The 26,821-nt window shown below is 37.6% G+C and overlaps 1 protein-coding gene and 1 long non-coding RNA gene across 3 annotated transcripts in view; one reads left to right on the forward strand and one right to left on the reverse strand.

The window, feature by feature from the left end:
- On the reverse strand, nucleotides 1-25,209 carry LOC111767869 (uncharacterized). The gene is made up of 2 exons (XR_011425665.1): nucleotides 25,070-25,209; nucleotides 1-232 (listed from the first exon to the last, which is right to left on the reverse strand). It is a non-coding gene; the product is annotated as an uncharacterized lncRNA (long non-coding RNA).
- SLCO4C1 (solute carrier organic anion transporter family member 4C1) overlaps nucleotides 25,075-26,821 on the forward strand; it is a 61,786-nt gene continuing 60,039 nt past the window's right edge. For both annotated transcript variants that reach the window (XR_011425664.1, XM_023617924.2), the window contains exon 1: nucleotides 25,075-25,948. Coding sequence is in view for 1 of the 2 variants with exons in the window: in XM_023617924.2 (XP_023473692.2) it covers nucleotides 25,195-25,948 (754 nt within the window). In the remaining variant the exon portion in view is untranslated. The remainder of the gene's footprint in view (nucleotides 25,949-26,821) is intronic.

Genomic DNA, 26,821 nt, shown 5'->3' on the forward strand with positions numbered 1-26,821 from the left:
TCCTTTTTTTAAAGATTTTATTTTTTCCTTTTTCTCCCCAAAGCCCCCCGGTACATAGTTGTATATTCTTCATCGTGGGTCCTTCTAGTTGTGGCATGTGGGACGCTGCCTCAGCGTGGTTTGATGAGCAGTGCTATGTCCATGCCCAGGATTTGAACGAACGAAACACTGGGCCGCCTGCAGCGGAGCGCGTGAACTTAACCACTCGGCCACAGGGCCAGCCCCTGGAATCCTTTTAGGAAGAAGAAATTTGTAGGAGTTAAAGTGTTATAGTGACCAGGACTACAGTAGTAACAGTGGGATTAAGGCTATATTGTGAATGTTGAGGGATGAGGGGTGATGGAGAGAGACGGGGAGAGAGCAAGAGAAATTAAGCTTGGTACCCTTGTAGCTAGCTTGTATGTTTTGATATAGAGTGTTACTATTTATTAATATGTGGAACAGAGGAGGAATAGAGGCGTTAGAAGAGGAGGTGTGTTCAGTTTGGACATACTAAGTGTGAAGTACCAATGAGGCAGTCAAGTACCATTTGACAGTTGAAAATACAGATATGAATCTGAGGAGAAAGATCTCAATTGAAGTCATAATTGGGGATCATCAGTATAAAAATGATTATTTAATCCTTGGACAAAGATAAATTTGCCCAAAAAGTGAAAAGAACCTACTACAAGTTGAGGAATTTTGAAGATTATAACATAAACGAAATGGCTAGAGGAAGAGACTAAGGAGAAGAAAGAAGAAAAACAGGGCTGAAATCAAAGTAAAAGGCAAGGTGAGAGAGCAGAGGAAGATGATGGGAGTAGTCAAAACTGTCCAATGTTGCTGAGAAGTCAAGAGAAGTAAGAGCAATGAAAATGTCTACTGGATTTCACAACGAAGAGTTTATTGGAAACTGAGAGGAGAGAAATTTCAGAGGCATTGTAGGAGCAGAAGCCAAATGACAGTAGATAAGGAATATGTTGGAGATGAGCAACTGGACACATCAAATGTAAACAACTTCTGTAAGTACAGCTGTGAACAGGAGATATAAGACAGTAGTTGGCTGGAGTACTGAGGTTTGTCAAGGATGGTAGATGTGGTGGTTGTTGCTATTATTGTGATGGGCTATGGATGAGCACGTTCAAAAGCTTGTGAAAATGAGCAAGTAGAAAGAGGTTGTGGTCTAAGAGCAAGAATATAATCAGTTGAGCTAGATTACTCAGAAGGGGATAGAATGGAGTCCAAAGCACAGGAAGAAGGATCAGCTGTAGTAAAGAGAAAGGGCTTCTTTCTTGCCTTGCAACAGAGGGCACAAAGGAAAGAGAAGGTGCAACCACAGGTAATTTTGTAGGTTTGGTGGCTGGAACTTGAGAGAATTCCTCAAGCCACAGGATCTTCTGAGTGTGTCTCTTTTCTCTGTCCTTACAGTCATTTCCTCATGACCTAATCTTTGCAACCTATGTTCTGTTACATAATCAGCATGATACCTCTCTAACTGGTTTCTTGGCCTTTTCTTCTTCCAACCCACTCTCCTCCCTGCTGTGAAAGGAATCTTTCAGAAATGCCAATCTAATCATGTTACGCAATGAGTTGTAATTGTTTACCTGCTTGGCTCATTTCTAGATTATGAGCCTTAGAAAGGAAGTATTGTGTTGTTCATTACTCTGTTCTCATTCTTTTTTATGTAATAAACACTAAAAAGATATTAGATGAATGAATGAATGGCTAGTGACTTTATCTTTAATGCCATTGGCACCAAAGTCTTTGCTTTCTATGGAGATTCTCAGATGATAGATTGCTGAATACAAGGATAAAGTCTTCTGTGGGACTTAGAGAATTCACAATTAAGATCTTAGGGACTTCTTTTCAAAGCTGCTTCTCAACTTGCTGTAGCCTCCCTCATTTGCATGTCTCCTATTTAAAAGCTCATTTCAGCAAAATTTGTTCAATTGTAGGTTGTCTTGTGTTCCTCATAAAGATATGTTCAAGTCCTAATACCTAGTACCTGTAAATGTGACTTTATTTGGAAATAGGATCTTTGAAGATGGAATCAAGTTTATATGAGGTCATACTGGTTTAGGGTAGGCCCTAATCCAGTGACTGAGATCCTTATAAGGAGAGGGAAATTTGAACACATAACTCACAGCGGAGAGCACCATGTGAAGAATGAGGCAGAGGTTGGATTGATGTCTCTATAAACTAAGGAAGACCAAGGAATATAGTAGCTAGGAAGAGGAAAGGAAGAGTTCTTCCCTAGAGGCTTCGGAGGAAGCATGGCCCTGCTGACAACTTAATTTCAGACGTCTAGCCTCCAGAGCTGTGAGAGAATAAGTTTATGTTGTTTTGAGTCATGCGATTTTTGGTACTTTGTTATGCCAGACAAAAAAAGAAGTATATATATTTATGCCATGCCAATATATATATTTAAAATATATATATATTTTTTCCCTCAGATTTATGTCAAGAATCTTATGAAACTTCCAACTAAATTTCCTCACTTCTTTAATCAAAGTTTTCCACTCTCACCATCCAAGAAGCTATTGTTTGCAATACCATGTACAATTCAAACAACAACCCTGACCTAACTTTATTATCTTTAGAAGAAAAGTGCACTTATCCCATGCTTTTTTAAAAAGTTTATTTCCTCAGTGAATTTTTTTTTCTTTTTCACCTCAATGTTGTTGTTTGACTAAGAAGAAAGATTCTAAATGACATTAATCTGTTTAAGTTGCCGTGAATGACACTAAGGAAACAATGACTAGGTAGGTGGTAGGAAAGAGTTGCCACCAGTCACGGACTTCACATAAGAAATTTCACAGAAGTCTCCATGCTAAATGATTTCAGGAAGATCACAAAAAAAAATAAAAACTGTGAAATGTTCCAGCTCTAAAACTGCTTCACCACTGTCAAAAAAAATAAGCTTACATGGGAGTTTGTTTTCAAAATACAAAGGTACACCTCTTTCACTGTTTATCGAACCTGGAGATAGCAAAAACGAAAGTTAGCATTTCTTTAAACGTATTTTATCACCTTTCAGTGAAAATGTAATCCTTTTTACAGTAGTAAACATTTAGGATGGTATTAGAGCAAACAAATTTAATTTTTGAACTAGATTGCAATGAGTATATTTATCTCGATTTATGCAAAAATGTTTCAAAAGAGTATATCAACTGAACTTTTGTGTTAGGAGTTGACAGATGAAACTACTGTGTAATTAGTCATATAATATGAACCAAGGAGATTGAGAATAATAAAAATCAATATGGGCTATAATTTCTATTTTTCACTTACTATAAAATATTGCAACAAGTTAATTTACTTTCTATCTGAGATAGACTTATTATATGGTGATGAGTTATCTAAAGTGGTTAGTGTAATATTACTATTTTTAATATGTAATTCTGCTTTATGTAGGCAAGTCTAGACCCAAGGATTGCCCGTATTATTAAGGAAAATTAGCTTTTTGTTTACTTTAGCTCAGGGAGAAGGAGGAAGATAAAGAGAGTTAGGTGTGAATGCCAGTGGTTAATATCTTGTGCAAAAGCAGGAGACTGTAGGAGTCATTTCTGGCCCATACATTCTTCCCCTGCATAAACCATAAGGAATTTTGTTTATTGGGAGCTAGTGGGTAGAGGAGAAGAGGAAAATCAAGAGTTATGCCCTTAAATCTGTGTGGCCTAAATTGTTGGTCATTTGCCATCAAGAAAGATGATGGATCGGACTGCTTTATCTTTTGCTAATGTGCTGGTTACATCCTTGCTCTTTGCTTGCAGGTGTGTATCTGACAAACAGCATTCTTTACCCCTGGATATAAAATTTTTATTTACTTGATTATTGGGTATGGTTGTTTGGCAACTGTTTATTATTTTTATAACATATTGATATAACTATGTATACTAAGAAGCATATCTGAAATAAATAACAAGATATAAATTCAAAAATATGTGTCCTTGGGAAATAGCTTCTTAGAATTTAGCAAAGATTTTTCACTCTTTGAAGAAAAGATATAATGTAAAATTTTCCCACATTGTAATACAAATCCATCCTAAGATTATCTATAAATGCGAGTTATGGACTAGCACTATATTTTATAGGATAGACTGTGCTTATTTATTTATTTATTTGGTGAGGAAGACTGGCCCTGAGCTAACATCTGTGCCAATCTTCCTCTATTTTGTACGTGGGATGCTGCCACAGCATGGCTTGATGAACGGTGTGTAAGTCCACACCTAGGATCCAAACCAGTGAACCCTTGGCTGCCAAAGTGGAGCATGTGAACTTAACCACTATGCCACCAGGCCAGCCCGAAGACTGTGCTTATTAACTGCTTATATGGGCAGGACTTTCAACAGTCTCCTTTCTAGAACATTCAAATACTAACTAACTTAGAATGGTAGTTCCAAACTATTTTACCAAAAAGGTTATTTTAAATTTTTCCCTTCCTCTCCTTGTGGTCTGTTACTTTGAAAGATTTTTGCCCAAAAAAATAGACTGCATTTATTAAAGAAAATATTACATAGTTTTTTTGGGGAAATATGCTGTTTTTATTAGTTTTGTTTGTCCGGCATTATGGAGGTATAATTGACATATAACACTGTGTAAGTTTAAGGTGTACAACATAATGATTTGATAAATGTATATATTGCAAAATGATTACCACAATAACATTTGTTAACACATCCATCCCCTCACATAGTTATAATTGTGTGTGTCTGTGGTAAGAACTCTTAAGATCTACTCTCGTAGCAGCTTTCAAATACAGTATTATTAATTATGGTCACCATGTTGTACATTACATCTCTAGAACTTATTCATCTTATACCTGGAAGTTTGTACCTTTTGTTCACCTTCACCCATTTCCCTCCCTCCCCACCCCTGCCCTGGCCACTACCATTCTACTCTCTGCTCCTATTAGTTTGACTGTTTTAGATTGCACATATAAGTGAGATTACACAGTATTTGTTTTTCTCTGTTTGACTTTTTTCACTTAGCATACTCCCCTCAGTGTTCATCCATGTTGTCATATGGAAGGAAGGAAGGAAGTCCTCCTTTTTTTGTGGCTGAATAATATTCCATTATATATTAATATATATACATAATATATACATATAATATATAAAAAATATGTATCACATTAAGATTATTTTACTGAGGTCATATTGGCTTATAACATTGTGTAAATTTCAGGTGTACATTACTATATATCAGTTTCTGTATAGACTGCATTGTGTTGACTACCAATAGTCTAGTTTTTATTGGTCACCATACATATGTGCCCCTTACCCCTTTCACCCTCCCCTTTCCCCTATCCCCTCTGGTAACCACTAATCTATTCTCCTTATCCATGTGTTTGTTTATCTTCCACATATGAGTGAAATCACATGGTGTTTGTCTTTGTCCGGCTTATTTTGCTTAACATAACACCCTCAAGGTCTATCCATGTTGTTGCAAACGGCACGTTTTCCCCTTTTTTATGGCTGAGTAGTATTCCATTGTATATATATATGACATCATTTTTATACATGCATCCACTGGTGGGCACTTGGGTTGCTTCCATGTCTTGGCTATTGTGAATAATGCTGTGATGAACATAGGGGTGCATACGTCTCTTTTAATTGCTGATTTCATGTTCTTTGGATAAATATGCAGTAGAGGGATAGCTGGATCATATGGTATTTCTATTTTTAATTTTTTGAGAAATCTCCATACTGTTTTCCATAGTGGCTGCACCAGTTTGTATTTCCACCAGCAGTGAATGAGGGCTCCCTTTTCTTCACATCCTTCCCAACATTTGTTATTTCTTGTCTTGTTGATTAGCCATTCTGATGGGTGTAAGGTGAAAACTTGTTGTAGTTAGTTTTGATTTGCATTTCTCAATAATTAGTGATGTTGAACATCTTTTCATGTGCCTGTTGGCCATCTCTAAATCCTCTTTGGAAGAATGTCTGTTCATATCCTCTGCCCATTTTTTGATCAGGTTGTTTGTTTTTTTTTTGTTGAGTTGCACAAGTTCTTTATATATTTTAGAAATTAACCCCTTGTTGGATATATGATTTGCAAATATTTTCTCCCAGTTGGTGGGTTGTCTTTTCATTTTGTTCCTGGTTTCCTTTGCCTTGCAGAAGCTTTTTAGTCTGATTTAGTCTCATTTGTTTATTTTTTTGTTTCCCTTGCCTGGTGAGACATGGTATTGGAAAAAATACTGCTAAGACCAATGTCAAAGAGTGTACTGCCTATATTTTATTCTAGGAGTTTTATGGTCTCAGGTCTTACATTTAAGTCTTTAATCCATTTTGAGTTAATTTTTGCGTATGGTGTAAGATAATGGTCTACTTTCATTCTTTTGCATTTGGCTGTCCAGTTTTCCCAAAGCCATTTATTGAAGAGACTTTCCTTTCTCCATTTTATGTTCTTGGCTCCTTTTCAAAGATTAGCTCTCCTTAGATTTTTTTTAGGAAGATTAGCCCTGAGCTAACTACTGCCAAATCTCCTATTTTTGCTGAGGAAGACTGGCCCTGAGCTAACATCCATGTCCATCTTCCTCTACTTTATACGTGGGATGACTACCACAGCATGACTTTTGCTAAGCAGTGCCATGTCCGCACCAGGGATCTGAACCAGGGAACCCCAGGCCACGGAGAAGTGGAATGTGTGAACTTAACCGCTGTGCTACCAGGCCAGCCCCAAAATGTATGGTTTTATTTCTAGGCTTTTAATTTTGTTCCATTGATCTGTGTGTCTATTTTTGTGCCAGTATCATGCTGTTTTGGTTACTATAGCTTTGTAGTATATTTTTAAGCAGAGATTGTGATACCTCCAGCTTTATTGTTTTTTCTCAGGGTTGTTTTCGCTATTCAGGGTTCTTTGTTGTTCCATATAAATTTTATGATTTTTTGTTCTGTTTCCCTGAAGAATGTCATTAGGATTTTGATTGAGATTGCGTTGAATCTGTAGATTGCTTTAGGTAATATCGACATTTTAACTATGTTTATTCTTCCAATCCATGTGCATGGACTATCTTTCCATTTCTTTATGTCTTCTTTGCTTTCCTTCAATAATGTATTATAGTTTGCAGTGTATAGGTCTTTCAGCTCCTTAGTTAAATTTATTTCTAGATATTTTATTCTTTTTGTTGCAATTGTAAATGGTATTGTATTCTTGACTTCTCCTTCTGCTAGTTTTTAGTGTATAGTAGTGCAACTGATTTTTGTATGTTGATTTTGTATTCTGCAGCGTTGCTGTGGTTCTTGATTATTTCTAATAGTTTTCCAATGGATTCTTTAGCGTTTTCTATGTATAGAATTACGTCATCCACAAACGGAATTTTACTTCATCCTTTCCAATTTGGATACATTTTATTTCTTTTTCTTGCCAATTGCTCTGGCCAAAACCTCCAGTACTATGTTGAATAAGAGTGGAGAGAGTGGGCACCCTTGTCTTGTTCCTGTTCTCTAGAGATGGCTTTTAGTTTTTCACCATTAAGTATGATGTTGGCTGTGGGTCTGTCATATATGGCCTTTATTATGTTGAGGTACTTTCCTTCAAAACACACTTTATTGAGAGTTTTTATCATAAATCAGTGTTGGATCTTGTCAAATGCTTTCTCTGAATCTACTGAGATGATCATGTGATTTTTATTCCTCGTTTTGTTAAAGTGGTGCATCACCTTGATCAATTTGCAGATGTTGAACCATCCCTACATCCCTGGAATAAATCCCACTTGATCATAGTATATGATCCTTTTAATGTATTGTTGTATTTGATTTGTTAATATTTTGTTGAGGATATTTGCATCTATGTTCATTGGTGATATTGCCCTGTAATTTTCCTTTTTTGTGTTGTTCTTGTCTGGTTTTGGTATCAGGGTAATGTTGTAGAATGAGTTAGACAGCATCCCGTATTTTTCAATATTTCAGAATAGTTTGAGAAGGATAGATATTAAATCTTCTTTGAATGTTTGATAGAATTCTCCAGAGAAGCCATATGGTCCTGGATTCTGTTTTTTGAGAAGTTTTTGATTCCTATTTCAATATCGTTACTTGTGATTGTCTATTCAAATTCCCTATTTCATCTTGATTCAATTTTGGAGGTTGTATGATTCTAAGAATTCATTCATTTCGTCCAGATTATCCAGTTTGTTGGCATACAGCTTCTCATAGTATTCTCTTGGAATTCTTTGTATGTCTGTGTCATTGTTATTTCTCTTCTTCACTTCTAATTTTATTTATTTGACTCTTCCCTCTTTTTTTCTTAGTGAATCTTGCTAAGTGTTTGTCAATTTTATTTATCTTCTCAAAGAACCAGTTCTTAGTCTCATTGATCCTTTCTACTGTTTTTTCAGTCTCTATTTCATTTATTTCCACTCTGATTTTTATTATTTCACTCCTACTAACTTTGGAATTTACTTGTTCTTCACTTTCTAGTACTTTTACGTATGTTTAAGATTACTTATTTACGAGTTTTCTTGTTTGTTGAGGTAGGCCTGTATTCCCTCTTATGTACCACTTTTGCTGCACCTCATAAAAGTTGGTATGTTGTCTTTTCATTTTCATTTGTATCCAGGTATTTTCTGATTTCCTCATTGATCCAATGGTTGTTCAGTACCATGTTGTTGAATCTTCACATATTTGTTTGGTTGGAAAAGATGCTTGATATGATTTCAATCTTCTTAAATTTATTGAGGCTTGCCTTGTTTTGCAACATATGGTTTGTCTTTGAAAATGTTCCATGTGCACATGAGAAGAATGTATATTACATTTTCTTTATCCACTCATCCACTGATGAACACTGAGGATGCTTCTATATATTTCCATTGTAAATAATGATGCAATGAATATGGGAATGCAGATATCTCTTAGAGGTAGTGATTTCATTTCCATTGGATGTATACCTAGAAGTGGAATTGCTAGATCATATGGTAATTCTATTTTTAATTTTTTGAGGAACTTTCATATTGTTTTCCATAGTGGCTTCACCAATTTACATTCCCACTAACAATGCACAGGGATTTACTTTTCTCCATATCCTCACCAACACTTGTTATCTCTTGTATTTCTGATAATAGCCATTCTAACAGATTTGGGGGGATATTTCATTGTGGTTTTGATTTGCATTCCCTGATGATTAATAATGTTGAGCACATTTTCATGTAACTCTTGGTCATTTGAATATCTTCTTTGGAAAAATGTCTATTCAGGTCCCTTGTCCACTTTTTAATCAGATTGTTTGATATTTTGCCATTGAGTTGTATGAGTTCCTTATATATTTTGTATATTAACTCCTTATAAGATGTATGATTTGAAAAACTTTCTCCCATTTGGTAGGTTGTCTTTTCATTTTGTTGATTTTGTCTTTTGTGGTGTAGAAGCTTTTTAATTTGGTGTAGTCCCACTTGTTTATTCTTGCTTTTGTTGCTAGTGCTTTTGGTGCCATTGCACCAAGATCAATGTCAAAGAGACTTTTCCATATGTTTTCTACTAGGCATTTTATGGTTTCTGGTCTTACATTTAAATTTTTAATCATTTTGAGTTAATTTTTATGAGTGGTGTAAGACAAGGGTTCCGTTTCATTCTTTTGTATGTGACTATCTAGGTTGTCTCATTTATTGAAGAGACTATGTTTTCTCCATTGAGTATTCTTGGCTTCTCTGTCAAATATTAGTTGACCATATATGTATGGATTTATTTCTGGGCTCTCTAGTCTGTTCCATTGGCCTATATGTCTGTTTTTATGCCAGTACCATATGGGTTTGATTGCTAATAGGTTTGTAATATTGTTTGAAATCAGCAAGTGTGATACCGATACAGGAAGTGTAATTAGTTTTTCTGAAATACTGTTAATAGCTTTGGTTTCCCCATTATTGCCTATGAAAATCCCAGATGAAGCACTACTGACCTAAATAACTATCTTTTTTTCTGCCTGTAAATATATAAATGCACCTTTTCTTATATACATGAAAAGTATCTCTCTCCTAGTATAAAGCATGGACAATCCACAGTGGAGCAGTAACTATGGGGAAAATTACTGCTTTCTTTCATGGGAGTGAGTAAAGAGGGAGAAACATATTTTTGTAATTCTACTTTAGAAATTAAAATTCGTTTTCTCTCAGAAACGATGTTTATCCTAGTAATTAGGCATAACTGAAATCCTATTATTTCTCCTATAATTCAGATACACTAAGGGTTAAACACACTTTTATGAATATAGCTTAAGAATTTGGCCACTAATTAAATATTCTTGTTTATTCTTCTGAAATATTTCTAGATTTCCAAAACTAAGTGGAATCACTCAGAGTGTTATAACTTTCCTATTCTTTTGTGGTCATCAGAATCAAAGAAGTAAAAGCAGAGCTAATAAAACCAGAGCTAATATCTGGGGCTGCTGTAGTCAGATACCACAAGGAATGTGGACATTTACATTAGAACATTTTGCAGTTAGTTTGCACCAATTCGAATGGGCGTGTGCTTGAGACACTCCTCAAATGCTCATTATGGCTGATGATTTAAATATACTGTGGAAATAGATCACCCCTTCAGAATATCAACTATTATCTACTTTATAAAGCACATGCTAAAAATGTCAGATTCATAATTTACATGTTTCATGTATTATGTTGAGATTTTTTTTTAATTAGAGGAATGATAGGATTAGATAGAAGTTTGTTGACATACTTTACCATATTACATATCTTTCACATATCTTACCATGAGGGTAATGTGATTCAAATTTTAAACTAGCAATTTCAAGCAGTCAGTGATGGTTTTCTTTATAGCTAAAAATTTCCCCTTAGAAATAAGTGTTTCAGAAGCAATTAGGAAGAATATACTATGATTGTTTTTATTTTAATAGTATTCCCTTAATTCTGGGCCTAATGGAATTGCCAGGCATGTGAGTTCGGAGTTACCTGCCATAGAACTAAAAGTTATGATTTTGTCTTAGCCTACAGGTTTTTAAAGGCAAGTTGTTATCATTTGACGCAGTCAATTATGGAAGAACTTTAGTGTGAACCTGTTACATACATGAACCAAAGATGGCCCCTAGGTTGTTTATTTCTTCACAGTGGTCTGGGACCTGTTCGATCAATACACCCTGGTGCCAAACTAAAGTTTTTACACATCCAAATATTTTCATCATAGCCCAGATAAATAGATTTTTAGTCATTTTGAGCCTGCCTGCTTTGCATATGATGGGAAACTGTGCCCAACATCCGCTAGCCATGAATAAAATAAACCCTGTAAAAGACCCTGAGCCACTGCGCCCTTTGGAGCTCTCTGATGCAGACTCCCTGCTTGGTTGCTGAGTGACAACAACTAGACATGTAAACCCCTGCCCTCTCCAATGCCCCTCTCCCCTGCAATTCCCTTGCCCTCCGCCCCTTCTGGAAAGTACTTCTCATTCCCTCCCCTGTGCTGTAAGCCTCTGGACAATATTGTGCCATGAGGGACTTCCTCTACAAGCAAATCTGTCAAAGTGCTGCCCAGATATAGCTCATATGTGCTACTGCCACCTCATGGTCATATCTTTTTCCTGGATCAGCCCTGAAATCCCTCAAACTTGTTATAGACTCTTAGAGAATGTCTGATTTTGTCTATCATTGCTGGGCCTACTAAATGTCAATTGCCAAAAGTACCTCCAAGTAGCTGAGAGAATTCACTAGTTAAATGGGATTACTTAATATTATCCATTTGGATTGTGATGAATAATTACCCCCTCCAAAACCCATGGTTTTACTTTGACATAGATATTAAGGGGTATTTTTTTCTTAAATTTATTTGGCAATAGGTTCAGATGCTTTGTAAAACCTTATTCTGGTTTAGAGCAATTTCATGAATAGAAATATATCTGCTATTGTGCGGGACCTTGTGAGCACATTATAATGCAGTGATTAAGATCAGAGACTGTCTCTGAGAGACCAGTGTTTGAATTGCAGTTTTGTTGCTTAATTATGCAACTTTGGGCAAGTTATTTAATTTATTTAAGACACTTTCCTCCCTGGAAAAATGGGAATAATAATTGTATAGAACCATGGGTCTTAATTATCTATTACTGTGTAACAAACAGCACAAAACTTAGGGGCTTAAAACAACACTTATCATTCAGTTTCTGAATTGGGAATCTGGGTGCGGTTTACCTGGGTTCTATGGCTCAGGGTCTCACAGGGCTGGAATCAATGCATCAGCTGTGGCTACAGTCAGCTCAGGGCCCACATAAAGAAGAATCTGCTTCCAAATGCAATCGTATGATAATCGTGTGGCTGTTGGTAGGACTCAGTTTCTCAAGAGATGTTGGACCAAGGGCCTCAGACTCCCTGGCTTTTGACCAGAGGCCACCTTCAGTTCCTCGTTATGTGGGCCTCTCCAGGTGGGCTCACATCATGGAACTTGCTTCATCAGAGCAGCGAGCAAGAAGAGCCACATAGTAAGTGCAAGCAAGATAGAAGCCACAGTCTTCTGTCTAGTCTTGGAACTGACATCACATCACTTTTAAAAGAAACTAAACTACAACTTTTATTCAGGTTTCACCAATTTTTCCACGTATGTTCTTCTGTTCCTGTGACAATTCAGGATGTCACATTGCATTTAGTTGTCATGTCTCTTTAGTCTCCTTCATCTGTAATCATTCCTCAGTCTTTCCTTGTGTTTCATGATCTTGACATTTTTTAGAACAACTGATAGTTATTTTTTAGAATGCCCCTCAATTTGGGTTTCCTTGATATTTTCTCATTATATAGAGGTTTTCCACTATGGGAAAGGTAACGCAGGAGTGATTTGCCCTTTCCATTGTATCATATCATGGGTGCATAGTGTCAACATGTATTGCCAGTGTTTGTTAACCTTGGTAACTTGGTCAAGTTGTATACACCAAGTTTCAGTTCAGCAAAGTTATTTTTATCATCCCACCCCCACCACTTTGGATATATCCTGTTAGAGACAAGTCGCTAAATCCAGCCAGCACTCATGGGGAAGGAGATGACATAATGGCATAAATATCAGGAGGTAGGGTTCCTCGGGAGCCATTTCAGAAGCTGCCCATCACACTATGAAAGGTAAGGTAAGAATACAATCTCTACTCCTAGCGACCCTGTGTACAGCAGAGCGGAACCCTGCCCAGTCTTTTTGCACGATCCTCTCACTTTCCGGCACTCTATCAGACAATGCTCTGCTGCTGTTCATAAGGTTTGCATGGCTAACTTTTTCAGAAGTGGGTGGCAAGGTCCTTCTTTCTAGTCTGTCTTAGTCTGGAAGCTCTGCTGAAATCTGTCCACCATGGGTGATCCTGCTGGTGTCTGAAACTAGTGGCATAGCTTTCAGTAACACAACAACAGGCAGCCGCTACAGTATGACAACTGTGAGATGGTTGGTGTAGTTTCTTGAACAAGAGACGAACCTGGGCCATGGCAGTGAGAATGCGGCAGTGAGAGTGGGGATTCTTAACCACTAGACCATCAGGCCTGGCTTTCTCCTTAAATATTCACATCATAAATGCAAAAATATTTGAAGACTACTAAAATGATCTCTAGGGTTTAAGTTTGGGAGGGCCACAGCTACTGGCTGATGGGAAACTATTTTTCAGATTAGTCTCTACTGTCTGGCGTCATTGCAATTATCCTGTGGGTAATTTTATTTTACTGCTTGAATTTCACTTTAGGATTTTTGCCTTTACTCTTTTGTTTTTGGCAAGGAAATATAGGTATAAGTTTCTGAACCATGGGCATTATAAAAGAATGTGTAACTGAATGCAAAACTTTGACAACAACAGCGATGCTTGAATATTCTGGCACATACAGTATAGTAACTAATTAATGTTTATGCTTACAGTATCTTCATGTTCATGGCATACTGTACTTACTGATTTATCATACTTCCTTTAGTAAGTCTTGCATGGCATTCATTCAATATACCTTTTATATTCGGGTTTATTATTTGGGAAAGCATTTGTTGGTGTCTAAGTGTATGTGCCTTACTACTTTATGACTCATCCCACTACATGAATGACCACAAAACTATGTGGTACCTTCTATCTGGCTTCATTCTTGTTTTCTTACTTCCCACCCACATCCCAGAACTGAATCTTTCTTTCTTTGCCAACATGTAGTTTGAATGCCTTAGACATAAATGGAAAACAAGAGTCAGGGTAAACAGTAAATCAGAAGTCTAAGAGATCTATTGTCTTTTCAGTCAAGGAGTGCTAAGAAAGGAAGGTAGTCTCAGCCAACAAACATCTTAGCCAGTGAGCTGATGAATGGTTCTAGTTAGAAGAGAAGACGGTCCATTTGTCTGGCCAAGGCCTGGAGGTAAACATAAGGTTGCTAGCTATGGGACTAGGATCAGGGGAAGGGACACAAGGGGTCTAGTGGAAAGACAACAGAATTCTAATTATGGCTCTGACACTAAATTGATGTTTGATGAAACTAATTTTAATTAAGTTTATATTCTTGCCAGTATTTTATGAAATTAATGGATGATTACAGAGTTTTAGTATCTTTGAATTTCAGATTTGGAATGGGCTTCAGTGGTTGTCCAACCCAAATCTCTAAAGTTGGAATGCCTCCTGCAATATTCCTAATAACTGACCAGCTAGCTCCTCTGGTGATAGAGAATTTATTAACTACTGAGGCAGTCTATCCCATTTTGTGTAGCTCTCATTCAATGGGTCTTAAAATTTTTTGTCTCAGGACCCATTTATACCCTTAGCCCATTACTGAGGATCACAAAGAACTTTTGTTTATGTGGAATATATTTATTGATATTTTTCATATTATAAATTAAAATTAACTGTTTAAATAATTCATTTAAAAATAAGCCCATTGCATATTAATGTAAATATTTTTTAACTTTAATAATTATAAGCCAGACACAGAAAGACAACTACTGCATGATCTCACTTATACATGGCATCCAAAAAAAACATTGAACTTACAGTAAACAGAGAGTAAAACTGTGGTGACCAGGGGCTGGTGGGTAGGGGAAAAGAGAGGTTGGTCAAAGAGTACAAACTTTTGGTTATAAGAGGAATAAATTCTGGAGATCTAACATACAGCTTAGTAACTAAAATAATAAAGTTTTGTATACTTGAAATTTGCTGAGTGTAGACCTCAAGTGTTTCCACACCACACACACAAACTCACTCACACACATACATACATCCACACAAAGGTAACTATGTGAGATGATGGATATGTTAATTAGCTTGATTGTGGTAATCATTTCACAATGTATATATATCAAAACATCATGTTGTACACCTTAAATATATACAATTTTTTTCTGAGGAAGATTGGCCCTGAGCTAACATCCGTTGCCAATCTCTTCTTTTATTTTTTTCTCCCCAAAGCCTCAGTACCTAGTTGTAGATCCTAGGTGTAAGTCCTTCTAATTCGTCTATGTGGGACACGACCACAGCATGGCTTGATGAGCAGAGTGTAGCTCCACACCCAGGATCTGAACTGGTGAACCCCAGGCTGCCGAAGTGGAGCAGGTGAACTTAACCAGTATGCCAATGGGCCAGCCCCAAATATATACAATTTTCATTTGTCAATCATACCTCAATATAGCTGGAAAAATAATTATATTTTCAAAAATTATAGTGAGAAGAATGGAATGGTTTTACCTTTTCTTAAATCTCTTTAATGTCTGGCTTAACAAGAGGTTCTTCTGTCTTCTTTTTTGTAAGAGGACATGTCAAGTAGCCTCTAAAAACCTTCACTGTACACTTGTAAGAAAATGAGTATCTAAAAGGAAAATAACATCCTAGTATTATTTTGAATACAGTTGTGAACTTGCAGACCCCTTGGAAAAGTCTCAGATTGCCCCTGGGGTTCCTGGATCACATTTTTAGAACCAATTATTTATAAAGATTTCCTTTGAGTCCATATTTTCCTTCTATTTTCAAATTCCTTGTATTAATATCAAGAACCATAAAGAATAAATCTGTTCTCTGTTTCAAAAAATTTCCCTACTCAAATATTTTATGACACCTATTTTGTTATCCCTGCATCTTTCCTTTAGCATAAACTTTCATAGTTCTTTCAACTAATTATCATGTGACAAATTTCAATTTTTCATTCCATCTTAGTTATATTATCCTGTGGCCTGGTCCTATTAGTCAATGATTCTTTTGGTGCAACAATTAGGGCTGAATACAATATTTCAGTATAGTCTGAATGGTGTAGAGTAGAGAGAAAATCTTAAATTCATACACATTTGATCCATATTTTAACTTGCTGATGTTCAGTCAAATCTTTCTTATTTTACAGTTTTGATTTAAGTTGATTTATAGAATTTTTTAATGTAATCTTGTTAGATGTCAATCACGTCTCTAGCTTGTGGATGCTGATGCCGTTAGTCAAAGTACTCATAATATTTGTGGCAGATACAATGCTATGTGTTCACCAAGTTGTTTTATTTTCCTCCTGGGCATACAGCACAACTACATACTGAGCCCCCCTTGTGTCTAGGTAGGGCATAGGACTGAGTTCTGGTCACTGGGATCTAGGCAGAAGTGCCATCTGATCCATCTTAGTGCTGGTCAGAAACACGCAGTGCAAACATGTGCACTCTCCCCAAGTGACTTGGTGCAAGCAAAGAACTGAGGGAACTAGGAAGTGGGAGGAACTTGGATCCCAAGGTTCACCATTTGAAAGAGAACTTTCCAGGAAAGCCTCCTAAAGAGGAAAATCCACACTGAACCTTCCATGAGCCAAAAAGAAACTTATTTATTGCTTTAAGCTCATGGGCTTGTTTGAGAGCCTATCCTAATACATGTTCTCAGCTTTTATTAAAACTCTCTATGTTGACATTAATCTGTTAATTCAATCACTGTTTTGCCATAGTCACTCAGTCAAAAAGGACTATACTGCCTCCACTGTACAAATAGTACCAACTGTACTGTCATTTACCCCACATTTATTTCTCATATCCACAAGAATATAAGGTAATTTTTGGTAGATGCTCTGGTGAAATTCAGATAAATGATGAGTAATGCTGGCATCATAGAATGAGTTGGAATGTATTCCCTTATCTTTAATTTCCTGAAAGAATTTGTGTCGAATTGGTATTGGTTTTCCCCTAAATGCTCAGTAGAATTCTATACTGAGGTCATTGGGTATGAGGTTTTCTTTGTGAGAAGGATTTTAACTATTTCAATCTCTTTGATAGACATAGGCTTGTTGAAGTTATCTATTACCTCTTGAAAGACCTTTTGTAATTTGTCTTGTAAACAATTTGTTCATTTCATCCAAACTGTCAAATTTATATGCATAAAGTTATTTATAATTTTATCCTTTTAATATCTGTAGAATCTGAAGTAATATCACTTCTCTCATTTTGACCTTGGTGATTAATGTTTTGTCTCTTTTTCTTCTGGTCAGTCTTGCTAGAGGTTTACCAACTTCATTTATCTTCTCAAAGAATTTTGTTTTCATTTCATTAATTTTCTCTATTGTTTTTCTCGTCTATTTCATTAATTTCCTCTTGATCTTTATTATTTCCTTAATTCTATATACTTGGAGTTTCATTTGTTCTTCATTTTTAGTTTCTTAAGGTAGAAACTGAAATCATTGATCTGAGACCTTTCTTCTTCCTTTTTTTTTTTTTTTAAGGAAGATTAGCCCCAAGGTAACGTCTGCTGCCAATCTTCCTCCTTTTGTTAAGGAAGACTGGCCCTGAGCTAACATTTGTGCCCATCTTCCTCTACTTTACATGTAGGACACTTGCCAAAGCATGGCCTGACAGGTGGTACATAGGTCTGCACCCGGCATCCGAACCGGCGAACCCCTGGGCAGCTGAAGCGGACCATGCAGAGTTAATCACTGCACCAGTGGGCTGGCCCCCCTTTCTTCTTTCTAACATAGGAATGTTATAAGTTCCCCCCTAAGTACTGCTTTAATAGCATCCTACCAATTCTGGTGTTTTGTTTTTATTTTAATTCACTTCAAAATACTTTCCAATTTTTCTTTTGATTTTGTCTTTGACTCACGGTTATTTGAGGTATGTTATTTGGTTTTTACATATTTGGAGATTTTCCAGATATCTTTATTATTGATTTCTAATTTAATTCCATTGTGATCAGAGAATATACTTTGTATTACTTGAATTCTTTTAAAATTATTGAGACTTTTTTTTATGATTCAGGATCTGATTTATCTTGATAAATAGTTCTATGTACACTTTGAAAAGATGTGTAAGGCTGTTGGTGGTGGGAAGTTCTATAAATGTCAGTTAGGTCAAGTTTGTTGATAGTGTTGTTCAAGTCTACTATACTCTTTAAAAAATTTTTTTTATTTTGTTTTTTTGGTGAGGAAGATAGGCCCTGAGCTAAGATCTGTCCTAATCTTCCTCTATTTTGTATGTGGGATGTTGCCACAGCCTGTCTTGATGAGTAGTGTGTAGGTCCACACCCAGGCTCTGAACTTGCAAACCCTGAGCTGCTGAAGCAGAGTGTGCTAACTTAACCACTATGCCACTGAGCCAGTCCCTACTATACCTTTTTGATTTTCCATCTATTTGTCCTATCAATTATTGAGAGACAGATATCAAAATCTCTGAGTATAATTGTGGATTTGCCTATTTTTCCTTACAGTTCTTTCAGTTTTTGTTTCACAAATTTTGACACTCTGTTTTTAAATGCATAATTGTTTAGGATTCTTAAGTCTTCTTGATGAACCTACGCCTTTATCAGGAATATCTCAGATAATTTATCTCCAATGATATTCTTTGCTCTGAAGGCTATTTGGTCTGTTATTAATGTAACCATTCCAGTTTTCTTTTGCTTAGGGCAAGCATAACATAGCATTTTCAATCTTTTACTTTTAGCCTATTAGCATTTATAGCTAAAGTGTGTTTCCTGCAGGCAGTAGTATTTAATTGGTTCTTGTTTTTCATATCAGACCTGATCATCTTTTCCTTTGAATTGGAATGTTCACTCTATTTACATTTAATGTGATTTAATATAGTTTGGTCTAAATCATCACCTTGATACTTATTTTCTTTTTGTCTTATCCATTTTTGCTCCTTTTGTCCCCCTTTTGTGCCTTCTCTTGGATTAACTGAATATTTTTTATGATTCCGCTTTATTCCTTTCTTGGCTCTTTTGTTGTTGATGTTGCTATTTCAGAGGTTGCTCTAAATCTTATGGTACAAGTCATTATCATGTTCTACTTTTCACATGGTATCACTTCATGTATAAGACACGTATAACATGTCACTTGACATATAAGACATTTACAAAAGCATACTTCCATTTCTTTTTACCTGGCCTTTGCACTATTGTCATATATTTTACCTTTACATAACTTATGAATCCCACAATACTATTTTATTTTTGTTTAAACAGTGCTTTATCTTTTAAAGAGACTGAAATAATAAAAATCATTTGTATTTCTTCATGGGTCTTAAGCTCCACCTCCTCCTTTCTGGTGCTCTTTATACCTTTGTATAAATCATTATTTCCACTAGGTATCATTTTCCTTCTGCCTGAAGGACTTCTTTTAACATGTATGCAGGTACTCTGGGTAATGATTTTTTTTTGAAATGTCTGAGAACTTCTTTGTTTCACCTTCATTTGGTCTTGTCTGAATATGGGCCACTGTCCCTCTAATCCCTTCTGATTCTTTCCTTGGACTAGGCTAGTCTCTTCATACACATGTTGAATATTTGAGGGGACCCTCTGCACATCAATTCTGTGCAGCTTTCTCCTCTCCAGGACTCTGCCCCACACATTCTAGTGGTCTTGGTCTCCTTGGACCTTCAGCTTTGTCTCCTCCCCTCAGTTGGCTGGGTTTTAAGGCAGTAAACTTCTCATCTGGCTTCCTGTCTCTTAGAGGTCGCTGTCCTTCATTTCCTGATATCCAGTAACTGGAAAACCTTTTTTCCCTTCCTATATTTTTTTCTTTTTCTTTTGTGTGTTTCAAGTGGAGGTTAAATCTGGTCTCTGCTACTCCATCTTGGCTGGAAATGGAAGGCCCTCCACTGGCTGTACTTTTAATGCCAGTTTTTTATATTCCATTTTTTATATTTTAAAAAAGTTTGGTCTTTGTTTCACCACTGCCTCAGAAGATTTTACTTCTTAAGTTACTTTGGGATTATTTTGTCTTTCTAGTCTAGCAAATTTTCATCTCCTCTGATAAGTTGGAGTATGGAGATTCTTGTACATTCTCTTCTAATGGAAAAGTAGACAGTTGATTCTGTGAATTTTCTCCAAAGTGCACTTAAGCAATTCTTTATTTTCATATCACCTTTGTAGGGTATTAAATCTTTGTCCGTGTCCTCTAGGAGCACGTTCTGAGAGCTTTCACAGGTTATAAAGTAGAAATGTAAGGTTTTGATTTTGCTTTTGTTTTGCTTTACCTACATCTACTGCCGTGAACTCTGTGCATTAGAGCTCTTATTTGTATTTACAGGTAAATTATTTTGCTAATTAATAGTGGCCTGCTAGCTCCATCAACCTCACGCTAGACTTCTCCCACCTCCTAGTAAATCGTGAAAAGATTACTGTGAAAGAATATATGACAATTTCTCACTCACCACTATCACTTTATCTGTTATTGGCCCATTTCCTGTTTCTGACTGCATTGAGTTTTTGGGTGCATTTGATATTAATCTTCCTAGAAGCAGGCTGCTGGAACAAATTATATCTTTATGTCCCTATAGTTTTGTAAATCTAAATTTTGATAACCTTCATCATATACTTTCCTTTGTTAAGAAATGGGTAGTGTTTAAATTGGGGGTGTGATGGGGACTATCAAGAGTGGTAGTATGGCTGTTTCTCTTTTCTGTAGAGATGGCTTTTTGTCATAATCATTGACATTATGATTATGTATATCCTATAGAATCATAGCATAGGGAAGACTGTTTCCAGGCATCAAAATCTGATCTTGAGTAGAAAAGAAAAATGTTTTAGAAATAATATAATAATTACTAATTTATAGTAGAATAATTTCTTCTAGTTTAAACTATTTATTGATATGTATAAATCCAACTATGCTTTCTTCACCATGTCTAATGTTGTGATATTTGTATTATAAGTATACTTTTATAGAGTTCATTGTGTTCTGAATAAATTATAATAATCATCTATCTGTGAGAAGCTTAACTTGATACTGTATCATAAATTTTACATTAGTATATTTTTCACTACCTACTAGGTTAGCTTTCTTGTGGGATTATTGTATTAAATGTTTACATATTTTCTTTTTATAAAATTATGATCAGCCATGTTTATGGATGTATCTCTTTCTTCATGACATGATTAATACGACTAAAAGAAAAAGCATAGCTGTATTTCTTCTCAATATAAATACATCTTTCTGTGCAATTGCAATTAAAAACAGTATTAAAAATAATCTAGTCAGCATTATTTTTTCTTAGATATAATTTACTTCTAATTATACATTTTGTAGAGCATTTAAAATGGAAAAGATAAATGAAGAGTACCAAGAAGATAACTTAGATTATTGCTTCATTGTTTTCATTTAGTTAATATAAGATCCAGTGGTATTAATAAATTTTTAATACTGGGATTTTTAATTCTCAATAATATCTGCATTTGACCATCTTTGTACTCAAGCTCTCTCAAAATCCCTCTAATTGTAATACTCTATGAGCCTCACAGTGTTATATTGCTAAAGAATTCACATCCAGTCTGCAACTGTAAGGGCACTAATAAAGTATTAAAAGCACACAGAACAGAAAATGAAAAAGTACTCAAGATAGGCATCTAAGTACCTTTTCATCCTATAGCTATATCCACATGGAAGCCCACATATAATCATAAGATTGCTTTTAAGCGTGGAATCAGACCAAGGAAAATTAGTGGGCTAATCTTGAAAGCTTCTGTCATTAAGCCACTTTACCCTGGTTCATCCAGTTTCTGATAGGGAAGACCTACTGCACATTCCAGAGAATGAGATTAATAGGCAGGACATCTGCTCCTGTGTACACTGTTGGAGCTTTACTATAAAATGTGGATACTGTTCTTTCTCCTATTCTTCACCCTTTAAAAATATAGCACAGAAAATCCCTCAAAGAATAGCAATTTATTAATTACCTTCTGAAATTTAACATGGTGTATTTTGACTATGTTCACTAGCTTTACCCTAGATTGACCAAAGAACTGAAAAATGACAATTTTCCACAGAATTATCAGAGAAAAAACCTATTACGTTTTTTTGTTTTCTTTGTCTTTGTTGCAAAGCTGAACCCCCTTCCTTCCATCATTGCAGCATAAAGGATGTAGGGGAACAGGAAAGCGGTGTTGATAACAATTTCAGTAAGAGCAAGACGCACTTAAGATGAAGCAACAGCACTTTTGCTAATCTTTCAACAAAATTCTCCTCTCTAACGCTGCAAGAGTGGAGGTTTCTCCTTAGACGGCATGTATCGAAGTGCATGATGATTATGCCGCTTTGATAGGATAGTTTGAATTTCTTAATTCAAAGCGGCAAATAGTCTTAAGCCATGACTGTATTTAACCACATCTCATCAAAGAAAAATTTTCTCATTGGTTAAATTACTTCAGATTTCTCAGATAAAATGGTGATCATATCTATTTACACCTTTAGGCAGCTTCTTTAAGTCCATTTCTGCCGAAACTTTCTCTTTGATAGAAAGCTTAGGAGGATTACATGCCAAGCCTAATTTGGATATCTGCAAAATCTGGGGTATTCAAAGCATTAGTCCTTCAACCTCATCAACATCAGAGAAATGTGTTTTGATCTCTCAGAACCGCTGTGCAATAATTGTAACCAACAGAGATAGGCTGTAGCAGTTAAAAGAAAGAGAATGCAAAATCCAGGGAACACATCTGACTGAGAGAACAAAATTTAAATCCTTACTAAGTGGCAGGCCACTTATTAGCTATATGACTTCAGGAGAGTTCCTAATCCTCTCTGGAATGTAGTTTCCTTAACATGTAAAATGTAGATCCTAATACCTAACCCTCTTGTAAGGATTAACAAAGGAACATACACTAGAAATTTAAAAAATGTTAGTTCCTACTTCCACTCATTCCCTGTGTTCCAGGCCGGTCTAGATCTTTCTTGATAGTGAAGGTACATGATGTACGTCTGTTCAAAGTACGATACATATTTTATATTTCAATCCCTCAACTCAGTAAATAAAGCATATACAATTGAAACAAAATTTTCACAAAATGGTACTCATCTTATTATGTGCCATGCACTATGTATTTTCTTTCTTCTGAATTCTAGTTTATTTTATTAAGAAGTAATAGTGTTAGGGGCCAGCCCCGCGGCCAAGTGGTTATGTTTGCGCGCTCTGCTGGGCCGCCCAGCATTTTGCTGGTTCGGATCCTGGGCACGGACATGGCACTGCTCGTCAGGTCAAGTTGAGGCGGTGTCCCACATGCCACAACTAGAAGGACCTACAACTAAAATATACAACTATGTATTGGGGGGAATTGGGGAGAAAAAGCAGGGGAAAAAAAGGAAGATTGGCAACAGTTGTAAGCTCAGGTGCCAATCTTTAAAAAAAAAAAAGAAGTAACTGAAAAACATTCCTCTAGGCCATCTTAAAAATGAGCCTAGTGCCTGTGGTTAGAAGAAATAAAAACATCTTGTTTCAGGATGCAAGGTAACCTTTCCATCACCATATTGTCTGGGTTTAAGGCTACACTTGGATATGACATCAAACACTACCAAATCATTGCTATTCGACAGGTATTATTACTGAATCTAGAAGTAGCTTCTTGGGCAGGCAATCAGCCAGGTGTTAAATGAAGATAGCAAGATTCAAAACTCTCTCTAGAATTTGCTAGCATGATTAATTAATATTTACTGAAGTTCTCTAACTTTTAATGAAAGGGTGCTTATAAATGAATAATAGTACTTGTGTACTTAAAACAGTATGATATAGCAGTATAGTATCCAGTAACATCTGAGATCTCTAATAACTTTTGCTAAAGGCAGTCCAGTCTTATTGTTTTGAGATGTTTTATAACCAACAATTAGATATGAGGAAGTAGGTTCTTAAACAGTCTGCAGTCTTAGGAAGCATAGTAGCTTTGTGTACCTAGCTGTGATTACATAGCAAGAAGGAAGCATGTGTGGTTTTTAGTATGTTCCTTATTGGAATAAATATTTAATTTAGGGGAAGATAAAAATTCTGAGATCTTAAAATATGGTTTTAAGAACGTCTTTGTTTAAAACGTATTACTTTGGGATATACTAGTCTATCTTCAGAAGGAGAGAGAAGAATCTTTTGAAACCCTGATCATGTCAGGAGCATGCCATTCCCCAGCTCCAAACCTTCCTATTTCCCTCACAAGAAAAGCCAAAGCCCTTATACTGGTCTACAAGGTCTGGCCCCAATCACTTCTTCTTCTCCCCCACCCCACCTGTACCCCTTTACCTGCCCTCAACTCAACTGCTCTCCAACCATCTCAATCAACCCCAGCCACTCTATTTCCCCAACATACCAGGCTCCCTCCCTTACCTCCTTCAGATCTTTGCTCAAAAGTCACCTTCTCACTGAGGCCTCCCCTGACCACCTTATTCAAAATTGCATGGAATTCTCTCCCCTCCCCTAACACACACTTTCTAGCCTGTCCTTGCTGTCCTTTTATCCACAGCGCTTATCACCATGAGATGTTCTACGTATTTATTACCACTGACTGTCTGTCTCTTATTGGAATGTAAACACCCTAAGGGTACGGGTGTTTGTCCGCTTTTGTGCACTTTTGTACCCCCAGAGCCTAGAACAGTGTTTGGCACCTGGGAAATAAATGTTTTTTGATGAATGAATGCATGAATTCTAGTACTAGTACTAGTATTATTGCAACTAGTATTGTAACTAGTACTGTCACAAAATGGTCAGTTCTTCAAAGTGTTTTTCTTATTTATTCCACTGGTAGAAACCATTTTCATGGTTATTAGCATTGCTGATCTTAGATACACAATACACAGCAGAAAGAATATCATATATATATGCTTTTAAAGTTTCTTAATTTCAATTCCTTCAGTCTTGAGGAAGTAAAAGCAAAAAGGTGGTTAGATTGTGATGTTAATGGCGGGGGTGATGGAGGGCAGGGGTGGGGAATTTCCGTTTTTAGGGAAGATGACAGGTAAAAGTCTTACCATGACGTTCATGGAATCCGAAGTATTGTACCTGTGGCTGCTCGCTTCTTGGAGTCCAGACCTGGCCTGGTTTGGTAAGCGGCAAAGGAAGAAAACCCCAGGATATTTCCTTGAGCAAGCTCCTGATGCAACTGTTTACAGCTTTCCTGTTAGCACCCGGGGGAGCTTTACGGCCACCAGACTCCCACAACCTCCATTTGGTTCCCAGTCCCTCGGCCCCGGGAAGGAGCGCGGCGGGCGGGCGGACCTCGCCTCCTCACCTGGCTGCGGCCGGGTGGCACGCCCACGCCGCGCATCCCGGTTGGCCCCAGCGGCGACAGGTGGGACGCGGCCGCAGGCCAAGGCCACCGCTAGGCGGCCCGGCGCTCGCGGAGGAGGGTCGCGGCGGCGGCGGGAGCCCCGGAGCCGGCCGGCAGGGAGGCGGGCCGTCTTCCCGCACGGGGGCGCTGCCACCTGCCTGGGGGAGGAGCCAGAGCGGGACCGGGGCTTTTTGCTGCTCCAACGCGCGGGAGTCGGGAGAACCCATCCCGACCATGAAGGGCGGCAGAGGCATTGAGAACCCGGCTTTCGTCGCCTCCAGCCCAGACACCCCGCGCCGCCCGACCGCATCGCCCTCTTCCGTCGAGGCCTCTGTCTTGGCCGCCAATACCCAGAGAGCGGATTCGCAGCCGCCGGAGAATCAGGAGCTCCAGAAGTCACCGGAGCCACCGCTGCCTTCAGCAACTGGCCCCGGCTCCCCAGAGCGGCCCGGGCCGGAGTCGGGGTCCGAGTTTGAGGAGGGGCCCTGCGGCTGGGGGACCTTCCAACCCGCGTGCCTGCAGCGCTGCAACACGCCGCAGGGCTTTCTGCTGCACTACTGCCTCTTGGCCCTCACGCAAGGTACTGCTCGGCGCCGGCTCCGGAGGGCGTCGGCCGAGCGCAGGGCGCGGAGGGCGCGCGCGGCTGGCGGGGGCGCGGCAGGTGCGGGGAGCTCCGGGCGCCGCGGCCCCCGGCTCGGGATTTGCGGGCGTTGCCGCTGACGTCAGCCAGCCAGGTTCAGGCTTCCACGGTTTCGCTTCTCTTTTATCCCAACATTTAAAACTTGGAGATACAAGCCTTTTCTTGTTGGTGTTCTGCCTCAGTTTAGCAGATTCGATTCCTCCAAGGAGGATGGAAGTTACTGGAGCCTTCCTTGAGGAATGGTTTTCCCTGGGGGAATCTATTCTACATTACAAAAGCTTGTAATTTTGCTAAACCCTTTATTAAAGGGATTTTTTACATTGTTTCTGGAAGGGAAGGATTAATAAATTTGCAGATGAGTGGAAGGGTGGCTCCCCAAAGGAGAAACTTGTGAAATATATATAGTTTAGATTAGACATAAGCATTCATGTTTTATGGGTGTGTTTAGTTTGAGTTGTATATAGGCACAAGTGGAGCCCAGTGAGTAAGTTAGCGAACGCTTCAGTCCTTATTGAAAGGGTGAAGCCTTTCAAACACGAAAGAGTTGTGCCTTATCTGTTTTGTTCAAGGGTATCTTTTAGACTCTCGTGGGACTTACTGATAAAGCCCAGGTTTATACCCCCAGGAGTTTGCAATCTAAGCCTTCTTTGGAGGAGCGAGTGGTAGGGTAGGAGAATGGCTTGTAAGAAAGAAAGCCTAGAGAAGGTAAAAGCTGCTGTGGTGTAGCATCTCATGCAGGGGATGAAAGAAATGGAAAGTTACACTAAGGTGACTACCTGAGGAGGGGTGGGCATTAAGGTGGAGCATTGAAGG

This window comes from Equus caballus, chromosome 14 (genome assembly GCF_041296265.1).
Source record: "Equus caballus isolate H_3958 breed thoroughbred chromosome 14, TB-T2T, whole genome shotgun sequence".
Classification (NCBI taxonomy): domain Eukaryota; kingdom Metazoa; phylum Chordata; class Mammalia; order Perissodactyla; family Equidae; genus Equus; species Equus caballus.